This window comes from Phacochoerus africanus, chromosome 15 (assembly GCF_016906955.1).
Source record: "Phacochoerus africanus isolate WHEZ1 chromosome 15, ROS_Pafr_v1, whole genome shotgun sequence".
NCBI classification, from domain to species: domain Eukaryota; kingdom Metazoa; phylum Chordata; class Mammalia; order Artiodactyla; family Suidae; genus Phacochoerus; species Phacochoerus africanus.
Window position 1 is genome coordinate 140,812,348 of NC_062558.1, and position 19,959 is coordinate 140,832,306.

A 19,959-nucleotide genomic window follows, 5' to 3' on the forward strand; every position below is an offset into this window, starting at 1 on the left:
GTGCGGGAAACGGACTTTTCATGCAGTGAGTGGGGCTGGGGTGACGGAACAGACGAAAGAGACAAACCCTGGTCCACTCGTGACAGAAGAAACCAGAATAAATTCTGAATGCACGATGGTTTCAACCTGATTAAGGAAACACAGTCATGGTGAAGGAAACAGAACGGTTCTCTGTGACTGAAAGGGGGACGCGTCCCTGAGCCCCGGAACCTCCAAGTGACAGGGAGAAAGACGACAGACGCGGCCACGGAAAAGTCAAAATGTTTTAAACGGGGAAACACAAACCAAGCTGAAAGACACTCGATAGTCTGGGAAAAGGATCTGCAGCTTATTCAGGAATAAAAGGTTCACGTCTCTAACCTACAGCGAGGCTTTAAAAATAAGAAACCATCAGCCCAGGGGACACATGGGTGAAGGACACACAAATGGCCTCTAACACTTTCGGAAGATATTCAGACAAGTTTATCCAAAAAATTCCACGTAAAGCTCCAGGAGACACCGTTCCCTGCCTGTGGGGCTGGCAGAGACCCAGCCTTGGCAGCAGCCCCGTGCAGGCGCCGAGGGGGAGCCTGAGCCCCACGGAGGGAATGGTGAGTCTGCCAGCATCACACGTGCCCCCCCCGCCCCGCCAGCCACGCAGCCCGCTTCTGGGAACCAACCCACAGATACAAAGATCCACCGGCTCCGGCGAGAGACGGATACCGCGGTCCCGCCTGTGATGGCCAGCGGGAAGCAGCCTGGCCCTGACCAGGAACACGTGTGGTCGCAGGACAACGATTCTGCATGCCCCCGTGCCAACCCTGGAACCTGCGAACGCGTCACCTCCTGTGGCAAAGGGGTCGTGCCAATGGGGCTGCGGGAAGGGTCTGGAGATGCAAGATTCTGGGTGATGGCAGGTGGCGCAGGGAACCCCAGGTCCTGGGACAGAGGGAGGCAGGAGGGCCAGAGTCAGAGAAGGGGTGACAAAGGAGCAGACGTCTAGGAAGGCAGGGCCACTAGCCAGGGAACAGAGCCGCCCCTGGAAGCCGGCTTCTCCCCGAGCCCCCAGGATAGCCCGGCCCTGCCCTGCTGTGACCTCAGCACAGGGCTGACCGGTCTTGAGACTTTTGACTCCACAACTGTCGGATGTCATTCCTGCCACGTCTGTGGCAGCCATGAAAGCTCATGAGCACGCCCGCCCGGTGGCATGGTGTGTGCGCAGCTGCCAAGGGCAATGGCTGGCATTGGCTTTGTGGGTACAGCGTGACATCCAGAAATACCGTCAAGTCACAGGCGGGGTGTGGGGAGAGTGAACGGTAGGTAACTGTGTCTTCAAGAGGCAGGGCATACAAATACCTTACCAAGGAATCGGGGACAAATAAACCAGCCTTTTTCAAAAGGGATGTTTACAGGAGCAAAGTGGAAACAGGACAGAAGGAACAGCAGCCGAGGCTGGACTCTCCTGAACGTACCTCTGCCTCAGAGACTGGATTCTGGCAGTGCTCAAGTATCTGTGGCAATCACTGCATTTTCCATAGAAGGCAGTCCCTGAACGCGGAGACTGAAGCTGAACATCCGGTTAATTGTGCGCCTGGGCCGCCAGCGCCCGGGGGCTCCGGCAGCCCCACTGTGCCTTTGGTCCCACGGGGACAGGCGGTCAGCTCAGCACAGGAAAACTCCAGACCCGGTGCCCCCATCACCTGTCTTCCAAACACACAATCACAACTAGAAGAAGCAACACAACCTTGAACAAGACTGAGCAATGGAGACAACAATCCCGATTGAGCCTAAAAGGAACTGAAATCCTGAAGAGGCCAATAAACAGGGCGTTTTTATTTTTTTAACGGCTGCATCCACAGCACACGGAAGTTGGGGACAGAATAGGGGCCATGCGAGGAGACGGGGCTGGGACAGAAGCCAGAGCTGTGTGGCGGTGAGGGCAGCGCCTGGCGAGAAAATCTGGGTGTGGGTGTGAGCAGTGACCCCCAGCAGGCAGGCCAGCGGCCGTGGGGCCTCTGCAGACGCTGCCGGCCATGGAGAATTTGGTGCCACTGCTAGCCTGCTTCAGCGAAGCTTCTCGAGGTCCCGACACCTCGCGCATGGTCGCAGTCAAGGGTGGATGGGAACATGGCTCCTAGGCCTGATGGCTGCGGCCCGGCACGCAAGCACGGGTTTCTAAAACCCAGAGTCGAGATCTGGCCCCTGGATGTCTCAGGAGAAGGGGCTTCAAGCCCGGTCAAGGAGCTGCACATTGATGGCAGGGCCAGAATGCAGCACTCGTCACCAAAGAGCACACGGAGCCAAGCACGGGCTGCAGGCAAAGCTGTCTCCAGCAGCAGTGGCTGCTGATGGCCAGGCTCAGATCCCAGAACCCAAGGCCTCTGAGCGCTCGGCCACAGCTGCTCTCCCCCTGCAGCGTTTCCGCTGTAACGGAGGCACGGAACCCCAGAACGGCCCTCCTGTGTTAACTCAGCGAGGTGTCACGGCAACACGCTGGGGGGCTGATCCTTTGCCATCCTGTGAGGCGTTGCCATAGCAACTGCAAGCACCGGCTTCTCGCTCAGCTGGCAGCAGAGTGAGGGAGGCCCGGGCAAGGTGGCATCCCTGCAGGCGGGCCTTGAAGACGGGGTCCACAGGAAAGAGGCGAGGCCAAGAGCCCCCGGTCTGTACTTGCTCCGCCTGCAACCACTGCCTGGCCCTCGGCCAAGTCGCCGACGTCCGCCTCAGGACCCGGGGTCAGGAGGTTCCTCGGGGCGGCCGGGAGCATCCTAGCTCTTTCCCCGCAAACCGGAGAAACACGACCGCATGTGCCCGGACTCTGGCTGCCTCATCCCGAGCTGGTCGGTGCCGTCCTCCCCCCAGTACCCGCTTGGCCAGCCCTTCCGCAGGAGCAGGAGGCTGGGGGAGCGTCTCACCCCTGGGCAGGGCCCAGGTGACCACAAAAGGGTCCCCGGGCCTCTCAGCTGGAGAACAGCCCCCATCCTCGCCCTGGGTAGAGGAGGCCCACCTACACACACAGCAACGGCAGCAGCACCTGGGAGCCCTGTGTGGGCTCAGCCTGGCCTTTGTGCCGGTGTGTGGGGGGGTGTGCATGGGGCGTGGGGTGCACAGGGCAGGGGGAGGGGCAGGCCCCGCCGGTGGGGCAGAGTCCAGACCAGGCAGGGGGCCAGAGGGGCTGGAGTGCAGGTGGGGGCCTCTGGGACTTGGGAAAGGACCCCCAGCCCCAGCCCAGGTGACAGCCTTCCCTCCCTCCGCCATCTGGACATTCGTTCACTTCCCGACGCCCCTCTGACCGGCGGCCTGCCCACCGTCGGGGGCTCTGCAGATCCAGCCTCTGCTCCCAGACCGCATCACGGAAGCCCATCACCTGCAGCTTGAAGGCTACTTAGCCTCAAACACCCTGTTTAAGCCAGAAGCAGGCTCACCCACAGGCTGGCAAAGCCAGACCCCACCCTCCACCCATGCCCACAGCCAGGGACCACCCACGTCCCCGCCAGGCCACAGGCACAGCACCGCCCCCCCCCCCCCCCCCGGCAGCCAGGGGAGTGTGGTGGGTGCGGCAGAGCCACTTTCCAATAAACTGGAAAAGAGTTGGTAAATAAACCTATTCACAATAACAAAAGGATAAAATATCACAGCTTAACAGAAAACAACCGTAAGAGCAACGTATAATAAACACGACAGAGCCTGAAGGATCCCCAGGTGCGCGAGATACCCACCTTCCTCCCGTTTAATCTGGAAGTGTAATTCCTACCCAAATTTCGGTGAGTTTATTTTTGATCTTGAAATTTATTCTGAAGTTCAACTGGAAAAATAAATACGTGAGAGCAGCTGACGGTTTGGAAGAGCGCAGGCGGGCGGCTGTCAAAGCTCTGAAGGCTCGTGGATCAGAGCAAAACCGAGCCCCTGGGTGAGGGCGGAGGCCAGGGGAGAGGAGCACAGGCGGACAGATGGACGGAGGGGGCAGCCGGGCTTGCCGAGGGAAAACGTGACATTCTAAATGGAGTGAAGTTCTTTTCCAAAACAGAATATTTCCATTGTAAACAGAGGCCCAGGTGAGACAAAGCCCCGGGGCCGCACGTGCAGACGGGATGGGCTGGGGTGGGGGGTCCAGGGCCGGGGGTGGGGGGGGCGGGGGGGGGGGTGGCTGCGCTGGGGCACAGGCGGCAGGTTCTGTCTGGAAAGACCGGGCACTCGGTTCTTGCCTCCGCCCGCCGCCCACTCCAGGAAAAGGCGGGGAGCTGAAGACCTCCTCTGAGAGGGAGACGTCTCCCACGTCCCAAGTCACCAGGGCCCTGGGAGGGTGGCCTGGCCAGCAAAGGCTAGGTGACACGGCCCCCACACAGCAGGTGGGCACAGACCAGGACAACCCCGTGCGCAGGCGTGAGCCCCTCGGCCGAGCCTATCCCAGGTGGGTCCTGGGGGCCAAGCCCCCGCACTGGGCTGCAAACAAGGCTGATCCCTGGGGGTTGGGCCGGGTCCAGGCCCACCAACAGGTCCTACAATAATCCCGTGGGGCCTGCAGCTGGAATTCAGTTTCCTGGATGCAAAGCCCTCCTGGCTGCTGGTGCCGGGGGAAGGCCTGGCTGCACAGACACACACGGATTTGGGCGTGGGGTGTATCTTAGGGCTGGACGACCCCCGACGCCTGTGGAAAAACTGATTTTTCTCTAAGTCTTGACCATCCCACCTGAATAATCTGCCTTGGAATAAACTGCGGCCCCATCGTCCAGCTGGACAGAGCTGGGGGGACCCAGGCAAAGCCACTGAATGCAGGCTGCGTGCCGGGAGCCTGGACGAGGCCTGGAGGACCCACCGGGCCCGCCCAGGCTCCTTCCGCAGCCCCGCCACCGGCAGGGCCCCCCTAAGTCCCAGGGTCCCCAGGGCCAAGCACGTGGAGGGCAGGGCGGGGCCGAGCAGAGGGACTGGGAGGGTGCCCACGTCAGGCTCGACCGGGCAGTAGCCAGGGTGACGAGTGCCCAGAGGGGGGACCGAAGCGAGGTCCAGGAAGGGGCCGAAGCTAGGACACAGCAGCTCAGGTGTGGCCAGAGCGAGGCCGAGACTGGACACGTCGAGGGTGGGGCTCGGCAGTGCTGCCCTCCCCCGCCAGGGGAGCAGGAGCTGCTGTGGGGTTGGGGGCCCACATCCCCTGTCCCCACGTGGCCCCTGGGGTCAGCACGAGCACCCTGTGTGGAGGTGGCCTGGAAAGCCAAGGGTCCAGGCCCCGCCGAGCACCAGCTGCAGGCTGAGGACCAGCTGCGTCCACGGGCGCTCAGGGCCCGGGACCGGCGGAGGGGTGCTTGGTCCGGCGACAAGTGGGAGTGGGGGGCTTCTCGGAGCCAAGGATTGGGGGGCAGGGGCTGTGGACGGGGTGGCGTGGGGTCTCAACCCCAGCGGACCCCCAGCTGGAAGGAGAGGGAGGGCGTGTCTGGAAGGAATTCGGGGCAGCCGGGTGGCACCCGGAGGGGAGGGTGTGGTCCTTTCGAGGAAGTGCCCAGGGCGGCAAGGAAGACCTGCCTTGGGGGGAGGGAAAGGCCCGGGGGCTCTGCTTGCAGGCGCCCCTCCCTCCCCCACAGAACCCCGGTCTGGGGCTGGAGCCCGGTGTTCCCGAACCAAGGAGAGACGGAGGCACAGGAAAGGCCTCTGGGAACTTGGGTTTTATGGAGCCAGACCCCGGACCGGGGGCAGAGGCGGGCACGGCCCACATGCCAGCCCCGGCGGCAGGGAGCGGGCACAGGCTGCGCCTGGAGCGGGCACAGGCCGGGGCTGGCGTCCCCACACTGACCCAGGGGCCAGCTGAGGTTCCCAAAGGCAGCCAGGCTTTGTGGGAAGTGGAGGAGGGGGCAGGAGGGCGAGGGGGAAGGGGAGGGCCAGGGGTGCCCACAACGCAGGCCGGCCCCGCTGACATCTCTGCTTCTGCGGAGAGGGTGGTCATCTGCCACAAAAAACCCGCTGTGTTCACAGTTTACCCTTCCTAATAACCTCTTCTTTGCAGTGGGGGTCCTCCCGCTGCAGACCCGATGGAGGTGGCAGCTGGCTGAGTCCAGCTGGGCTCAGACCCTGTGCCCCTCCCCAGGCTGGCTGGGAGGCCCCCAGAGGCAAAGGTCTGAGAGCTCCCCCCGCACCGGGCTCCCCTCTCCATGCACCCCGCCAATGCGCCCTGCCTTCGAACCCCTGCCAGCCGCTGCTTCTGCTGGGGAAAGACCCCGCCAGCAACGCTCTTGTGCAGGCGGTGAGCGCCAGGTGCGGGCTGCCTTGTAGCAGGGACCGTGGCCATGACAGCCACACCTACAGTGACTGTGGCTGGCAGGAGCGCGTGCCCACGCCACCCACCCCATCAGAGCTGCCCTGAGCCAGCTCAGGCTGGGCCGTGAGGACAGCAGGCTTATCTCCCCACTGTGGCATTCAGAGGGGTCATCCAGGGCTGAGCCAGGGACAGAGGGCCTGGGTGGAGAGACACCGTGAGCCCTGGCGGGATCCCAGCCCACCCGGCCACCTCAGGGACCGGCCACCCCGCCCTCCCCCGCCCAGGTGACATTAGCTCACATGTGTCCCTTTCTCAGTGCTCCTAAAGTGAGCATCCATCACCCGCAGTCTGAGTTTCCAGGCATGACAGTGGGGATGTGCTTTGGGCCGCTGAGCTGTGCACTTAAAAACGGTTCAGGGGTAACCTTTATGCTGCGTGTCATTTACCACCGAAAAAGTTGGCAAACACCATCTCTGGTCTGTTCCCAAGGCCAGTGCGGCCGGTCTGGATAATCCATCTCCGGGAGTCAGCACCCCTGTGGGCACAGCCACGAGGGAAATGGCCCTCTCCCTGGGGACAGACTGCTCATGTCACACACACCAACCATGGTGCCTCGCTCATGGGGAGGGCCGCTAAACGTCACAGCCGCTTGGCGAGAGCGGCCCCCAGCAGTTCCCAAAGCTGGGCTTCCCCGTGTGTCCAGGTGCCCCTGAGCCCGTGCACAGCCTCTGGAATGGGCCACGTGTAACAGGTGCACGTGTGGCCCAGCCGCGCGTCCGGGGGCTGCCTCCAGGTCCTGTTCCCTGCCCTCCCCGCCCAGCCGCAGGGAGGAGTGGCAGGACCGGAACCATGTCTTGCCCTCGTTCTAAACACACCCCAGCACGGCAGCCCAGGACCCCGAGAGGCCTCACGAGGCCTCCCAGTGAGGGAGCGGGAAGCCGCCCTCCGACTACGCCCCAACGTGCGCACCAAGATAAAACCCTGGCAGGAACCCACACTTCCTCTGGTCACCCCTCTCGGCTCAGCCCCGTTTCTGGGGCCCTGCAGCCAGCTGGCTTTTCCAAGCCAAGAAGCGGTGGGAGGAGCCAGAATCCTGGGCTCTGCAGAGCCTGCGGGGGATGGGGGGGGACTGCCCAGCCGCAGGGGTGAAGAGCGAGGACCACCCCCAGGCAGGGGTGCAGGAGGCCCAGCCCGGGGGGGCGGCGGCGACGGTGCCATGCACGACCGCCTCGCTGCCCCAGCCTCCCTCCCACCTGTTGTGGGAACACCCGGCTGACCCCCCAGTGCTGACCCCACCCCTCCCCAGTCTGGGCCCCAAGGAGAGGAGAGGGCCGCTTCCCCTAAGCAGCTCCCGCCCCGGCCTGCCCCACTCGCCTCCCACACCCCTGCGCAAATGGGCAAAGCCGGGCAGCAGCAGCCGTCTCAGGCACCCTCTCCAACCAGGGATCTTGGCCTTTGGACCCGCCATCTCAGCACAATGGACAGAAAGCCCGGGTCCTCCGGCTACTCCGGACACGGAGACGTTGAAAACACCCTCCCCCGATGCTAAGCCATCTCAGTGGATTCGTGCAAACGGGCTAGGCTGCTCAGGCTTCTAGTTACCCCAGGCCCGTAAGCTAAGGCAGCACACACCCTGCTACAGCGAGAGGGAGGGACCCTCGCACCGAAGCCCGCGCGGCCCGTGCGGCAGCACAGCCCTCCCGGAGAGGCTCACGGCATGACGGCAGACGGGCGGCCAGGGCCTGAGCAGCCGAGGCCTCTGAGCTGCAGAGAAACTCGTCTTCAGAAGTGATTCACTCACCGCAGGCCCAGCAAGGCCAGTCCCGGGCGCCCCCTCGAGGTATAATTACCCCCGAGCTCCAGGCAGGACAAGGCAGCACATCAGGGAGTTAGAACCGGCCAAGGGATGCTGAAGCCAAGTGGGGCACAGGCTCCGGGCAGGCCTCCTCAGGACAGAGCAGCCTCCACCCTCGGTGTTCCCCCGGCCACATGGCCCGCAGGAACCGGCAGGGCGAAGCCTGGCCTCGGCTCCAGCGGCACCCAGGACGTCCCAGGGTCACTGTGGCTCAAAGGCCGTGTATCAGCCGCACCACGGGGCAGCTTCTCCAATGCTTCCCTCTCAGACCTCGACAGGCTGGTCTCTAAGGAAAGCTGTTCGGCTGCAAGACGGGCCTCGGCAGGGGAGGGAGTGGGTGTCAGGGCTGTGCCATCTGCAGCCTCAGCTCCCGGGGGAGCTACAAGACCCCAAAGACCTGGGCCAAGAGACCCCAACAGTGGTGAGCTCGGCTGGCAGCCACCCCGAAGCCCCCAGCCTCACAGGCGGGCTGGGCGGGAAGCACACCCACACCGGAGACCAGGGGGCCGGCCTTTCCCCGGGCGGGCCAGCCCTGCCCTCGCCACCGCCTTACCTTGCCGAAGCTGCCCTTGCCGATGGCACGCAGGATCTGGAAGTGGTCCAAGTTCACTGCAGAGAAAACAGAGGATGCTGGGTGAGGTGGCGGAAAGGCCCTGTGCCCGCCCCAAGTCCCCGGCCGGAGCAGCTTCTCGAGTGCCCCCCACGCTGCAGAGAGCCCAGTGCTACAGGGAGGCCCACTGCAGGGACCCCCCCCAATGGTTCAGGGAGCCCCCACAATGGTGTCCCCCAAACTGTCAGGTACCTCCAACACTGTGGAGAGCCCAGCACTGCAGGGACCCCCAATGTCTCAGGGAGCCCCCGGGCCTCAGGGAGCCCCTGCAGCCCTCGGCGGCCCCCCATCCTGGAAGATGGTCAGCGTGGCACTGGCTGGAGGCTGAGCTCAAGCTGGGGTGCCCCTCTTCCAAGGCCCCTGTGGGGCGAGGCCAGGCCACAGCTGGGATATGATCGGACCAGACGGGCCCTGGAGCTGCTGAGCTCAGACCCAGGCACCCAGCAGCCCCCAGGATAGTGGCCCCCAACCCAATGGGGACCCACAGAGAGGCCCGCAGGACCCTCGGAAACACCGCCCCTTCTGCTGAGTCTTGGGGGGCCATGCCCTGCCCAGCCCCTGGCCCCCAGGATTGTAACAGGCAGTCCACAGCTTGAGGCGAGCGATTCCAGGCCCCGCTCCCAAGGCCTTGCTCCACAGAATCGGTCAGCGAGGCCCCAGGAGAGAGGTCGTGGAACCGTAGCTTCCTAACTGTCCCAGCCCCTCCCCGCCCAGGAGCCACCCCTGCGGCCCCAGCAGCCTGTCAGCAGCGTGCCCCCTGCAGAGGGAGGGGCGCGGACAGGTCCCCGGCGCCCCTCCTTTTTCACACCCGCCGCTCTCCTTGAAACGCATGTCCACACGTGTCTCCACCTCGTTCTGCTCAGCGCCCCCGCAGGAGCCGGTCTCTGCCCAGGGCCTCCAGGTCTCTACCTCCAGGGCTGCCTGGAGGGTGGCCAAGAGTGGGGGGCCCGAGACAAACAGGTCCCCATGTCTCCAAAGAGCAATGGAGGCGGGGGTGCCTGAGCTGGCCCAGCCCCTGAGAGGGTAGCTCCAGGCCGCTCCCGCCATCACCTCCCCGTCCCCAGCGCCCACCTGGCTCAGCGGCTGCCTCCTTCCCCCGCTCTGACACGCAGGCACCGTGCTGCATGTGGTCCTGTGCGCCCCACTGCACCCCAACACACTGAAAAGGCCACAGCCCCCGAGAACAGCCAGGACGAGCCCAGGTCCGGCCCAGTGGGCCCTTCGGGGGCAGGGGGAGCTTGCTGGGGTGCGCCCCCCACGGCCGCAGCAGCCTGCCCGATGCCGCCGCGTCCCAAGCAGGAGCACCCGGGGCCGTAAGTTAGCGGGGTGCTCAGCAAGAAAACCACGAATTCTGGACTTGAGTCCTTCCAGCAGAGGAAAGGTGGGAATGAACCTCATTAACAGAGGCCAGAAGCGCGGCCCGTCCGGCCCTGAGGGAGCGTGTCTCCCGACTGAATGGACGGGGCCGAGGGAGAGGTGTCCGGAAGCCTGCGGGCACCGAGCCCGGGCGGCGAGAGCACTGCGCTGCGGGGAGCCCGGCCCGGCCGCCCTGCGGCCTCCCTGCCTGTGGTCTGCACGAGGCACCCCCGCAGCCCTGTGGTTTTGAGCACAGCGATCCCCGCTTCCTAAGACGCCGGCAGGGCGGCCGCAAGACGGGATCCCAGACAGCAGCCGCGGCCGGCGGTCAGGGAAGATGCAGGGGCGGAACCTGGCCTGGCCGCCAGCCACCTCGATAGCAGGGGGGGCCCAGTGTCCAGGCCGGTGCGGGGCTGGGAAGGGTGCACACAGCATCGGACCAGAGGCGCGGCCAAGGACCGTGCAGAGGGTGGCGGCCCGGCCACAGTGACCCTGCTCCAAAGCTCGGCCCACCCGGACCCTTTCAAGTTAGCCTCGAGCCCGCGGCCAAGCAGGGTCTCTCCCCTCCAGCTCTCAGCCTCCTCTCCGTTGGCTCTGGATGGAGGCAGAACAAGGGGGGAGCCCACCGGCAGGGATCTGTCCAGACAGTGGCAGGTGCAGACAGCAGTGCTGCCACTGGGGGCTGTACAGACGGCCATGCACGCCGCACACAGCGCCGTCACCCAGGCGTCTGCGGGCTCCTGAAGGCGCACTGGCAGAGTCTGTCAAGTTCGCCCAACCCTGAATCTGGGCGCCTCCCACCACCAAGGGAGGGGCTGAGGCTGTGGGGGGGCAGGGGGAGGTGTGTGGGAGGGGGGACGGGGGGTCCCAGGGCAGAGGAGTCCGGGCACATTCAGCTCGTCGGCTCCCCGACCCAGCTTTCCAGCCACTGCACAGAAGTCGCAGCCACTTCCAGGCAAAGTTCAACCCTCGCTTGTCAGCGACCCAGGAAGGGGCTGGGTCACCAGGGTGCCAAGATGGAGACCAAGGGTGTTTTCACCCTGGTGGGGGGGCAGACCCATCAGCCGGAGGGCACCGTCCCTGCAGTGTCGGGGGCGGGGGGGGGGGGCAAGCCTGATGCTAGCAAAGTGGGGTGGGGGCAGCGAGCCCCATCTGTTCCCTCCCAACCCAGGCTCAGCCCCCGACAGACCTGGGCTCCAAGCTGCTTCGTGGGTGTGAAACCTCCGTCCTCTGTGGCCCCACCCTGGGGGCCCCACTGCTGTGCAGGCGGTACCAGGAGCTGCCTCAGCCCTGGGGTCCCTCAAGCACCCACCGTGTGGGCACTGCTGCCCCGAGGCCTTGGAGCTGGACCTTGGCTCTGTCTGACGGAGGGCTCGGGCCACAGATCTGTTCAGGAGGCTGAGCAACCCCAGAGCCAAGGTCAGAGGCCGTGGCAAGAACCAGGAGCCAGGCCTGTCCCCGACCCTGGAAGAAGGCAGGAAGGTGCCCTTCGTGGACAGTGGACTGTGGGAGACGGGCACTAAGCCAGCAAACAAAAGGGTGCCTGGTGCCTGGAGGAAAGCCAGGCAGGAAGGGGGGCAGGGTTGCTTTTTCTTACGAGGTCATCGGGGAGGCAGCTGGAAGCTGACAAGCTGACTTGGGGGTACAGAAATGAGGCGTGAGCCGGGCCACCTGGGGGACGGTCGAGGCGACTCCAGTGTGACTCAGGCTGCAGCGGGGGGCCCTGCCCCCACACCTCGGACGGCAGCGCGGGGAGAGGAAAGGTCCCACCCGACCTTCTGCGTCTCTGCCAGGGGGGCCCACGGGACCCCGCCGCATGGCCACATGAGCAGGGGCAGCTAAATATTTAAAAACGAGGGCTTGAAGAATACTTCTTCAAGAAGGCCTTTTATTTTGCAGAGAGGCCATCGGAAGCACAGCCACTGCTATGAAAATAGGTCATCTTGATTCAGCCAAGCGAGCGAGCACGAGCGAAGGGAGGTTTTCATTCTGTTTCACGAGGCTCCCTTGGGGGAGCCCACCCAGGTCCCCTCCGCAGGCCACTGGCCTGAGCCCAGTGGTCACAGGCCACTTTCTGAACAACGTGTCTCAGTGCTAAACCCAGGAGCCCAGACAGCTCTGTGCCCCCAGGGAGCCTGCGGCCGTTCTCATCCCAGCCCAGGGCTTCCCAGAAGACAACCCCCCGGGGAAAGGCAAGGCACGCTTCTCTGGAGGCTGGTGGGCCACCGACAGCCTTGTTCCCAGGGTGTTTCCTGGTCGCTGTCCCTATGCCGTCCGGACGCAGGAGCCCCTGGCAGTGGCACACTCAGCCCACGTGTGCGGATGCTGCCAGGGCTGGAGGGCAAAGCCAGAGGAGGGAGAAGAGGGAGCCGCTGCTCCTCCAGCACCTGGTGAAGGCGCCACAGAAGCCAAACGCTGGCTCTCACGCAGGGTCCACGCGACCCAACACAGAAACAAAGCTGGGTGACATCTGAACGCTTCCCTAAAAATAAAAAGATCTGCCCTTCGTGCCTGGTCCATCCCTCTCTCCAGCTGGAGCAGCAGATGCTTGGGCCCCGACCGCTGTCAGAGCCCATCTCCGGGGCCAAGGGCCCTCCCAGCAGGGCCACGGTGGGAGGGCAGTGTCCTGGTGCGGTTTCAGTGCTTTCCTAGGCCGGCGCTCTGCTTAAAGCAGACAAGCCGCTTCCCCGAAGAGGAAAGCAAGAGAGAAGACGGGCCCTGAGGGTAAAAATAGCCCGGCTGCCGAGCTGTGAGTCACTGCGAGGGCGGGAGCCGCGGGCGGAGGTCTCTGCAGGCCTGGGGGGCTGCTCCCTCCCCCCCGCAGGCTGCATGTGGAGAAGCCTTGCGTGCCCACAGCCAGGGGGCAAGTCCGGGCACGGGCTGGACCCAGAACCCAGACCAGGCCTGCCCCTCCTGCCCGTGTGACCCGGTGCCCGTGTCCCCACGAGAGCCCAGACCAGAACGACGTGGAAGGCTACAACATTACCGTGGCCTTTATACCAAAGGCCACGAGCTGTGGAAATCCACGCAGAAGTTGCCTGAGTTTTGTCCCCCAAACACTCCAAGAAAATCACCCCATCCCACTGAGGCGCGTCCCTCGCGGGGCCACGCGGCCACAGGCAGCACAGCGTCACTCCGCCTCCTACGGTGCACGGCCAGCGCCCCCGTACACGGGACACCTGCACGCACGGGGCAGCGGTCAGCAGACGGGCACCTCACAGACACACGGAGGCTGGACCTGCCCAGCAACACACGTCCTCTGAGGCCGCAGGTCCCACAGGCCGAGAGCCGCAGGTCAGGACCAGGCCCTCTGCGAAGGGCAGGTGTCCCCGTGTGCCATGGGGGTCCGGCGGCGCGTCGGGCAGGCCCCGGTGCGGGCCCAGGGGAGGGAAGGGACGAGCCCCCCCCCACCGCCCAGTGCTCGATGCCCTGGGGGCCCCCACCCCAGGTTTCCTTGAGGACGACTCGAAACCCCTGAGAGGAAGGTCAACCACAGCGACTGGGGGTGCGGGCGTTGCCCCAGCCTGGCGGCCTTGAGGTCCTGCCTGGGCACCAAGGGCACAGCCCACTGGTCAGGGCGGGGCCGTTAGGCGCCCCACCCACTCCTCATCATCCTGCCCAGTCAGGCCAGGCAGCAGGCCCCAGGGATGGGTCGGGCATCTAAAGCTGAGCCCCCTGGCCTCCTGGCTCCGTCCCTCCGTGGGGGAGGGGCAGGCAGGGCCGCTTCCCCGTCCCCTCCCCCACAGCGGCGGCCCTCCCTCCCCGGAGGCCCCCTGCCGGACCACTCCGAGCACCTTCAGGCTTCTCCCAGGGAAGCCTCTGCAGGCCCGTCTGAGGACCCCACTCCGCCCGAGCCCCCTGCCCCTCCGTGTCCCCAGCCTGTCCGTCACAACGTCCACCCCCCCACCCCGTCCCTTTGGAGAAGCACTCAGCCAGGATGTGACAGCAGCCAAGAAAAGGCAGAGGCTTTGGGGCCCAGGTGCCGGAAGAATCTGGCTTCTGCGCCCAGGGGTGTGCCCGGAGCCATGGGGGGGGGGGTGCCTCTGCCTGGCTGCAACCCACTCAGGCTGGACCTTGGCGGGGGGTGCTCTGTGGGAGACCCCCCAACACGGCTACATCCAGATAGAGCTCCGGCCCATAGAACACCTCAGTGCCATGACTGCTCATCCCGGACCCCGCCTGGTCTGAAAGAGTCGGCAGCTGCAATCCAGTGCTTCCTATGGACAGCCCCAGAGGCACCGGAAACGCTCATAAATCAGGGATGAAGGCAACAGCCAGATCAATAGTATCGCTGGCCGGCTGGGCCCAGCTCCTCCAGGCCTGCAGGGAGGTCGCAGGACAGACGCACGGCAGGGAGCCAGCCCCCCCACCTGCCACGGGTGGGAGAGTGGGGGCCTCCCTGGGCCGCCCAGAGGCTCCCGCTGTCCCAGGCTCACCGCTGGCTGCTCCCACCACTCGGGGTGTTCAGCCCACCAGAGCCACCCGCAGGACAGCCCTCCCAGACCCCAAGGCCACTGGGCTCCCCGTGGAAACTGCCCCGGGGGGCCCCTGGTGCAGCTGGACAGGAGTGCACGGACGACCCGCAAACAGGGAGGGCGGGTCCTGGCTCAGGTGTCAGGTGGGGGTGGGGGTGGGGAGAAACTGCCCTGGCGAGCAGCCCAGCCCCCATCCCCACAAAGCACACTTACCTCCACCCCCAGCACTGCTGGGAGGCCCTGGCATACGCGTGCATGCACACACACATACAAACACACACACGTAAACACACACACACATATACATACACACAAACAGGGGAGCCCCGAATTCAGGGTGTGTGCTCCTGGGAGCTGGAGGTCAACAGTGGGAGCTCAGCAGGGGACCCACCAGGGAGGGCCGGGCCCTGACACAGCCCAACGGGAGAGGACCAGAGCGCCACCTCCCCGGAGAACACGGCTCCTGGGTGCCTGTGTCAGCAGCAGCCCAGCCCCCAGCCCGAGAGCGCGGGGCAGGCAGGCCCAGCAAGGCCTGGACCGGGCGCCTGCGGGGTCTTGGGGGGGGGGGACGGGAGGGTCGCACCCCTAGGTCTGTGGGGAAACTCCCAGGTCAGCAGGCCCAGGGCTGCACGAGCCTCTCCTTCCCTCGTCTGCCCAACTGCAGCCTCTGCTCCCAGTGCAGCCTTGCTGCGCCCCCCGCTGCCCCCCAAGAGAAGGACAGAGGGGCCTCTGTGGAAGAGGTGGGAGTTGATGACCGCTGCCATGAAAGGGAGCAGCAGCTGCCAGCATGCAGCAGTGCCAGGAAGAGGGGTCGCGGGCCAGCGGGGGCAGGGAGGGAGAACTAACCCAGCACTAGAGAGGGGGCCTGGGGGTTGGGGAGGCCTCCGCCCTGTGGGAGGAGTGACGGCCAGAAACGCCACAACCCTGTCAGCCAGCAGGCCACGTGGAGCTGCCACAATGGAATTCTGCACCTGGGAGCTGGGACAGGTGGGGTGGCAGGTCCCCATTCTGTGCTGGCCCCAAAGCCAAATCCCCTGGCCCACTAGGTCCTGCTCCCCGACCCCTCTCCACCTCAGTCCCCGGGGACTGCCTCTATGAGCCCAGGCCTGACACCCCACCACCCCAGAGCCAAGGCCCCACCTCCCCAGAGTACCCACCAGCTGCCCCATGGACGCCCTTGATACCCAATGAAACCCACATGGGCCCCCAAGTTGCAGGCCTGGGCTGGGGGTCTGCTGCACCTGCAGCCTCTGGGCCCCCAGACCAGAACACGCACCCACCGCCCACAGCCCCCGCCTGGTCCCACAAGCCCACGCAGAGTCTACAAACCTCAGCCCTGAGGACGGAAGCAGAGGAGCTCCACGAGAGGCCCCAGGCGGCGGCGGGGACCCCAGGGCCACACAACGTCCTCCCCCGAGGCCAGCGTGCATGCGGTCCTGGCTGATGACTCCCCTGGTCCTTGACGGCAGCACAGGCAGCGTGACGGCACGTGGGGAGCTGGGTGGTCCTCTCAGAGATCACCCCGGGAACAGCTCGGGTCTGGGAACAAGAGGGAGGCAGCGGGCACCGACGCCCGCCACCACCCCCAGGCGCACCTCCCGAGCCGGTCCTGCGCATCAGCGGGGAGAACCACCCTGGGCAGACGGGGCTCTGAGGCCCTCGTTTCAGAACCAAGTCCCATCCCTGAGCCGCGGAAGTCCATGGGCCACGACCTTCGCGTGACCTCGGCGAGCGGCGCATCAGAGACACCCGTGGGCCCGAACCAGGCAGGGGCCGGCGTGGGTCGCCAGGGCACACCGACCACACACGCATGCACCGTCCACGTGTCTTCGCCCGCCCCACCCCGGGCCGGGCCTGCCTCTGAGGAGCCCGGCGCCCACAGGGGCTGGAGGCTCCAGGGGAGTGGAGGGCCAGCCCGGGAGCCACTCTCAGGAGAGTCAGAGAAGGCTTCCTGGAGGAGGTGCTGCTCCTGACTGAATGCTGGGCCCCCAAACTCGCATGTGGACCGTGTTAGCGGCGGGCCTTCGGGAGGTGCTCAGGTGCTGAGGGTGGAGCCCCGTGAATGGGATCGAGTCCCCCCCCGAGGAAGCCCCACAGAGCCCCCTGCCCCTTCCGCCCTCGGAGGACCCCCAGGAAGTCCGCGGCCACACCGGCGCCCTGACCTCAGACTTGCAGCCTCCAGACGCGAGAGACAAGAGCTTCTGCTGTTTGTAGGTCACCCAGGCCATGATGGGGTTTTTCAGTTATTTTATTGTGGAGACATACACACATTAAACTTACCATCGAGCATTTTCGAGTGAAGGTTCAGTGTAGTAAACGATTCTGCTGTGAGCCTGCATCCCGCCTTCATGCCCTTCCATCTGCCAGACCGAAACCGTGCCCTCAAACACCGACGCCCCAGCGCCCCCAGCCCTGGACCTGCCGTCTACTTTGCGTCTGGGTCTGACCGCTGGAAGGACCTCCTGGAGCTGGGATCAGACGGTGTTTCACTCAACACTCAGTCCTCGGGGTCCTCCAGGTCCAAGCTCGTGTCCGCGTTTGTTCCCTTCTCAGGGCTGAAGGGCGTCCTGAGGGGCAGAGGTCCGAGACTGCCCGCCCTGCACCCATGGTGGACCCTGCGAGCCCCCAGCTCCACTGCGGGAGCGCCGAATGCAGAAACCGCGTGGGACCTGCTCACAGGGAGTTCCCGTCCTGGCTCATCCATAACAAACCTGACTAGGATCCATGAGGATGGGGGTTCAATCCCTGGGCTCACTCAGTGGGCTGATCCGGCGTTGCCGTGAGCTGTGGTGTAGGTCGCAGCACGGCTCAGATCCCACGTTCCTGTGGCTGTGGTGTAGGCCGGCGGCTACAGCTCCGATTCAACCCCTAGCCTGGGAACCTCCATATGCAGCAGGTGCAACCCTAAAAAAGCAAAAAAAAAAAAAAAAAAGACCTGCTTATAGTGCCTTTGGATAAATACCCAGAAGTGGAACTGTTGGGTCATATGATACACACACACACACACACACGTCGACGTAGATGTTTTTGAGGAATCACACCCTCACCAGCATGTTGTTTTCGGGTTTGGGGGAGGGGCTGCATGGATCCATGAGCAATGAGCGCTTGGGTGCCAGGGTGGGGGCGGCACACGCTGCCTGCTCGGGAAGGTGTGTGCGTGCACGTGTATCTGCACTTGTCTTTGCACATTTACACACATGCATACACAGTTGTGCGTGCAAACATGGACCTGTGGCCCAAGCCTGGTGGGCCCCCCACCCACTGAGTTCTAGCCCCCCAAGGCTCCCATGTCCTGAGGCCTGCCTGCAGCGCTGCGTGGACATAAAGCTGCTTCCGCCCCCTCTTTCCCAAGTGGGGCCCCCACCCGCAGGCTGGGAGATCACCCTGACCCCACCTGGGCACCTTCCCCGGCGGCCTCGCCAGACGCCCCAGCCAGGTGGCAGCACAGCCCTCACACACTGTCCTCGTCGAGGCGGGGGCGCCACGGACGGGAGGCACAGGGGACATCAGAGCACCCCGCGTTTCCCTGAACTTCCCTACAGACGCTCACATGGACCCGAGGCCCCGCTGGGCAGGCAACCCTGGAGCAGAAGCGAGTCTACACCTGCCCTTGAGAGGCATCGGCCTTCGCACGGCGGCTGGTTAACCACTGATCCCGCCCTGCTGGCGGCCTTGGCCGTCGCCATGGTTTCCCGTGTCCGGACCAGGCAGGGCACACGTCACCAAGGCCCAGAGCCACGCACAACACAGCACAAACGGCATTAAGTTTAATGCAAGAAAGAAAAAGTGCATGCAGGGCCCTGGTGCCGGGAAGGAGAAGGCCACAGGCTGGGCGCCTGCGTCCGCGCTGCCCCTGGCAGCGCTCCCACCACCCCGCCCCCCACCCCGCAGACCCGGAGACTGCCCCGCCCCCACCCCCGCTGCCAGCCTCGCTGGGACCTGCTTGCAGAGCCAGGAGAGACTCACAAAGGCCACCTGAAAGAAAGGCCAGATGGGGTGGGGACAACGGCAGCTTCCGAGCACACAGCCGTGGTGTCGGCAAGACTGACCCCCGGGGGGCCGGGTGGCCTGTCTCTGCTCACCATCACCCAGCCTGTTCCCGCGGCCAGGGGAAGGGCACCACCCAAGCCCAGCCCCGTTGCACGCACACAGGCCCCCACGCCAGAGGGCCTTTCCATGGGCAAAGTCCCACAGTGTGTGGGCAACAGGACCTGGCACCAGGGCTGCTCAGGCCCCCTCAGGAGTTCAGGCCCCCAGCCAGCCAGTTGGTCCCAGGTGACTACTTCCCACCCTCACCTGGGGGACTGGGCCACCCAGGGTGCACGCTGGGGTTCACGCTGACACGGGGGCCATCAGGAGCCAGGGAGGACAAAGCCCTGCTCTCCCGAGAGTACCCAGCTGGGGGGATGCAGGCACCGGAGGCAAGGCCCCCTGCACTCCTCACCGGCCACACCAGCCGTGGGGGACAATGGTCATCGTTGTCGTCAGGGGCATTTTAATCAGGGGGTGATGCATGTCATCGTATGGGAGGGGGCAAGACCCGCCTACGTGTGCGCCACACACCACACAGCGCCCGCGGGCTCCACACGAGGCCGAGGCCCAGAGTCAAGACGCCCAGGGGACTGGCCAAGCCCCTTCTCCTTCCAGACCCCCCCCCCATCACAGGACCTTCCCCCTGGACCCACCTCCAGGCTCAGCCCTTGTGCGCACAAGGACAGGGGCCAGACCATGTGGGCACGGGGACAGCAGCCAGACCGGCTTCCGCCCCTTCAGTGGACCTCAGGGCAGCCGTGTGCACACATGAGCCCCGGTCACTGCTTCCCTGGAGCCAGCAGGCCAGCCCAGCGCCCATGTGTCACACGCATGGCCTGATGTGTGGCTGGCCTGTCCTGGACAATCCCCCAAGTAACCTTCCCCCTGAGCCCTGCATCCAACACCACACCCCACCCCAGGCTGGAGCTGGACAAAGTAGAGGCAGGCGTGTCCCGCACTGCCAGGCTCCACCAAGAGGACGCAGAAAGGGGTGGGCTTGGGGCTTCTCGAGGGGAACTGGCGCACACGCTCCCTGGAGGCTCTCCGGAGGCTCCCCGGGCCCGTCTGAGCCACACGGAGGTGTAGGACTGTCCACGCTGCATCCCGAGAAGCCTCCGACTCGGCGATGAGAAGGCAGGTCCCGGTCCCGGTGCCGGTGCCTGGTTCTGTTCCAGCACATGGGGGGCATCCCACACCCCATGACCCCGAGGCTGGTCCCTGAGCCTTTGGGTGCCTTGCTCTCCTGAGTGCAAAGTCTGGAGCCCTGCCCCGCCAAGACAGGGAAGCCTGGGGGCCGGCCCTGCCCAGGCCCAGCTCCTGGTTCCCCGGTGGGGACAGTTGCCCTCCAGCAAGTCCCAGGAGATGACACACAAACAATGAAGGCTTTCAAAACTTAAGGGGTTTA

At 65.1% G+C, this 19,959-nt stretch overlaps 1 protein-coding gene across 1 annotated transcript in view; it reads right to left on the reverse strand.

Annotated features, from left to right (window-relative positions):
- Positions 1 to 19,959, reverse strand: part of STK32C (serine/threonine kinase 32C) — a 79,487-nt gene that overhangs the window by 27,835 nt on the left and 31,693 nt on the right. Inside the window, exon 2 of the mRNA XM_047762172.1 lies at positions 8,635 to 8,690. Coding sequence (XP_047618128.1) covers positions 8,635 to 8,690 — 56 coding nt within the window. The remainder of the gene's footprint in view (positions 1 to 8,634; positions 8,691 to 19,959) is intronic.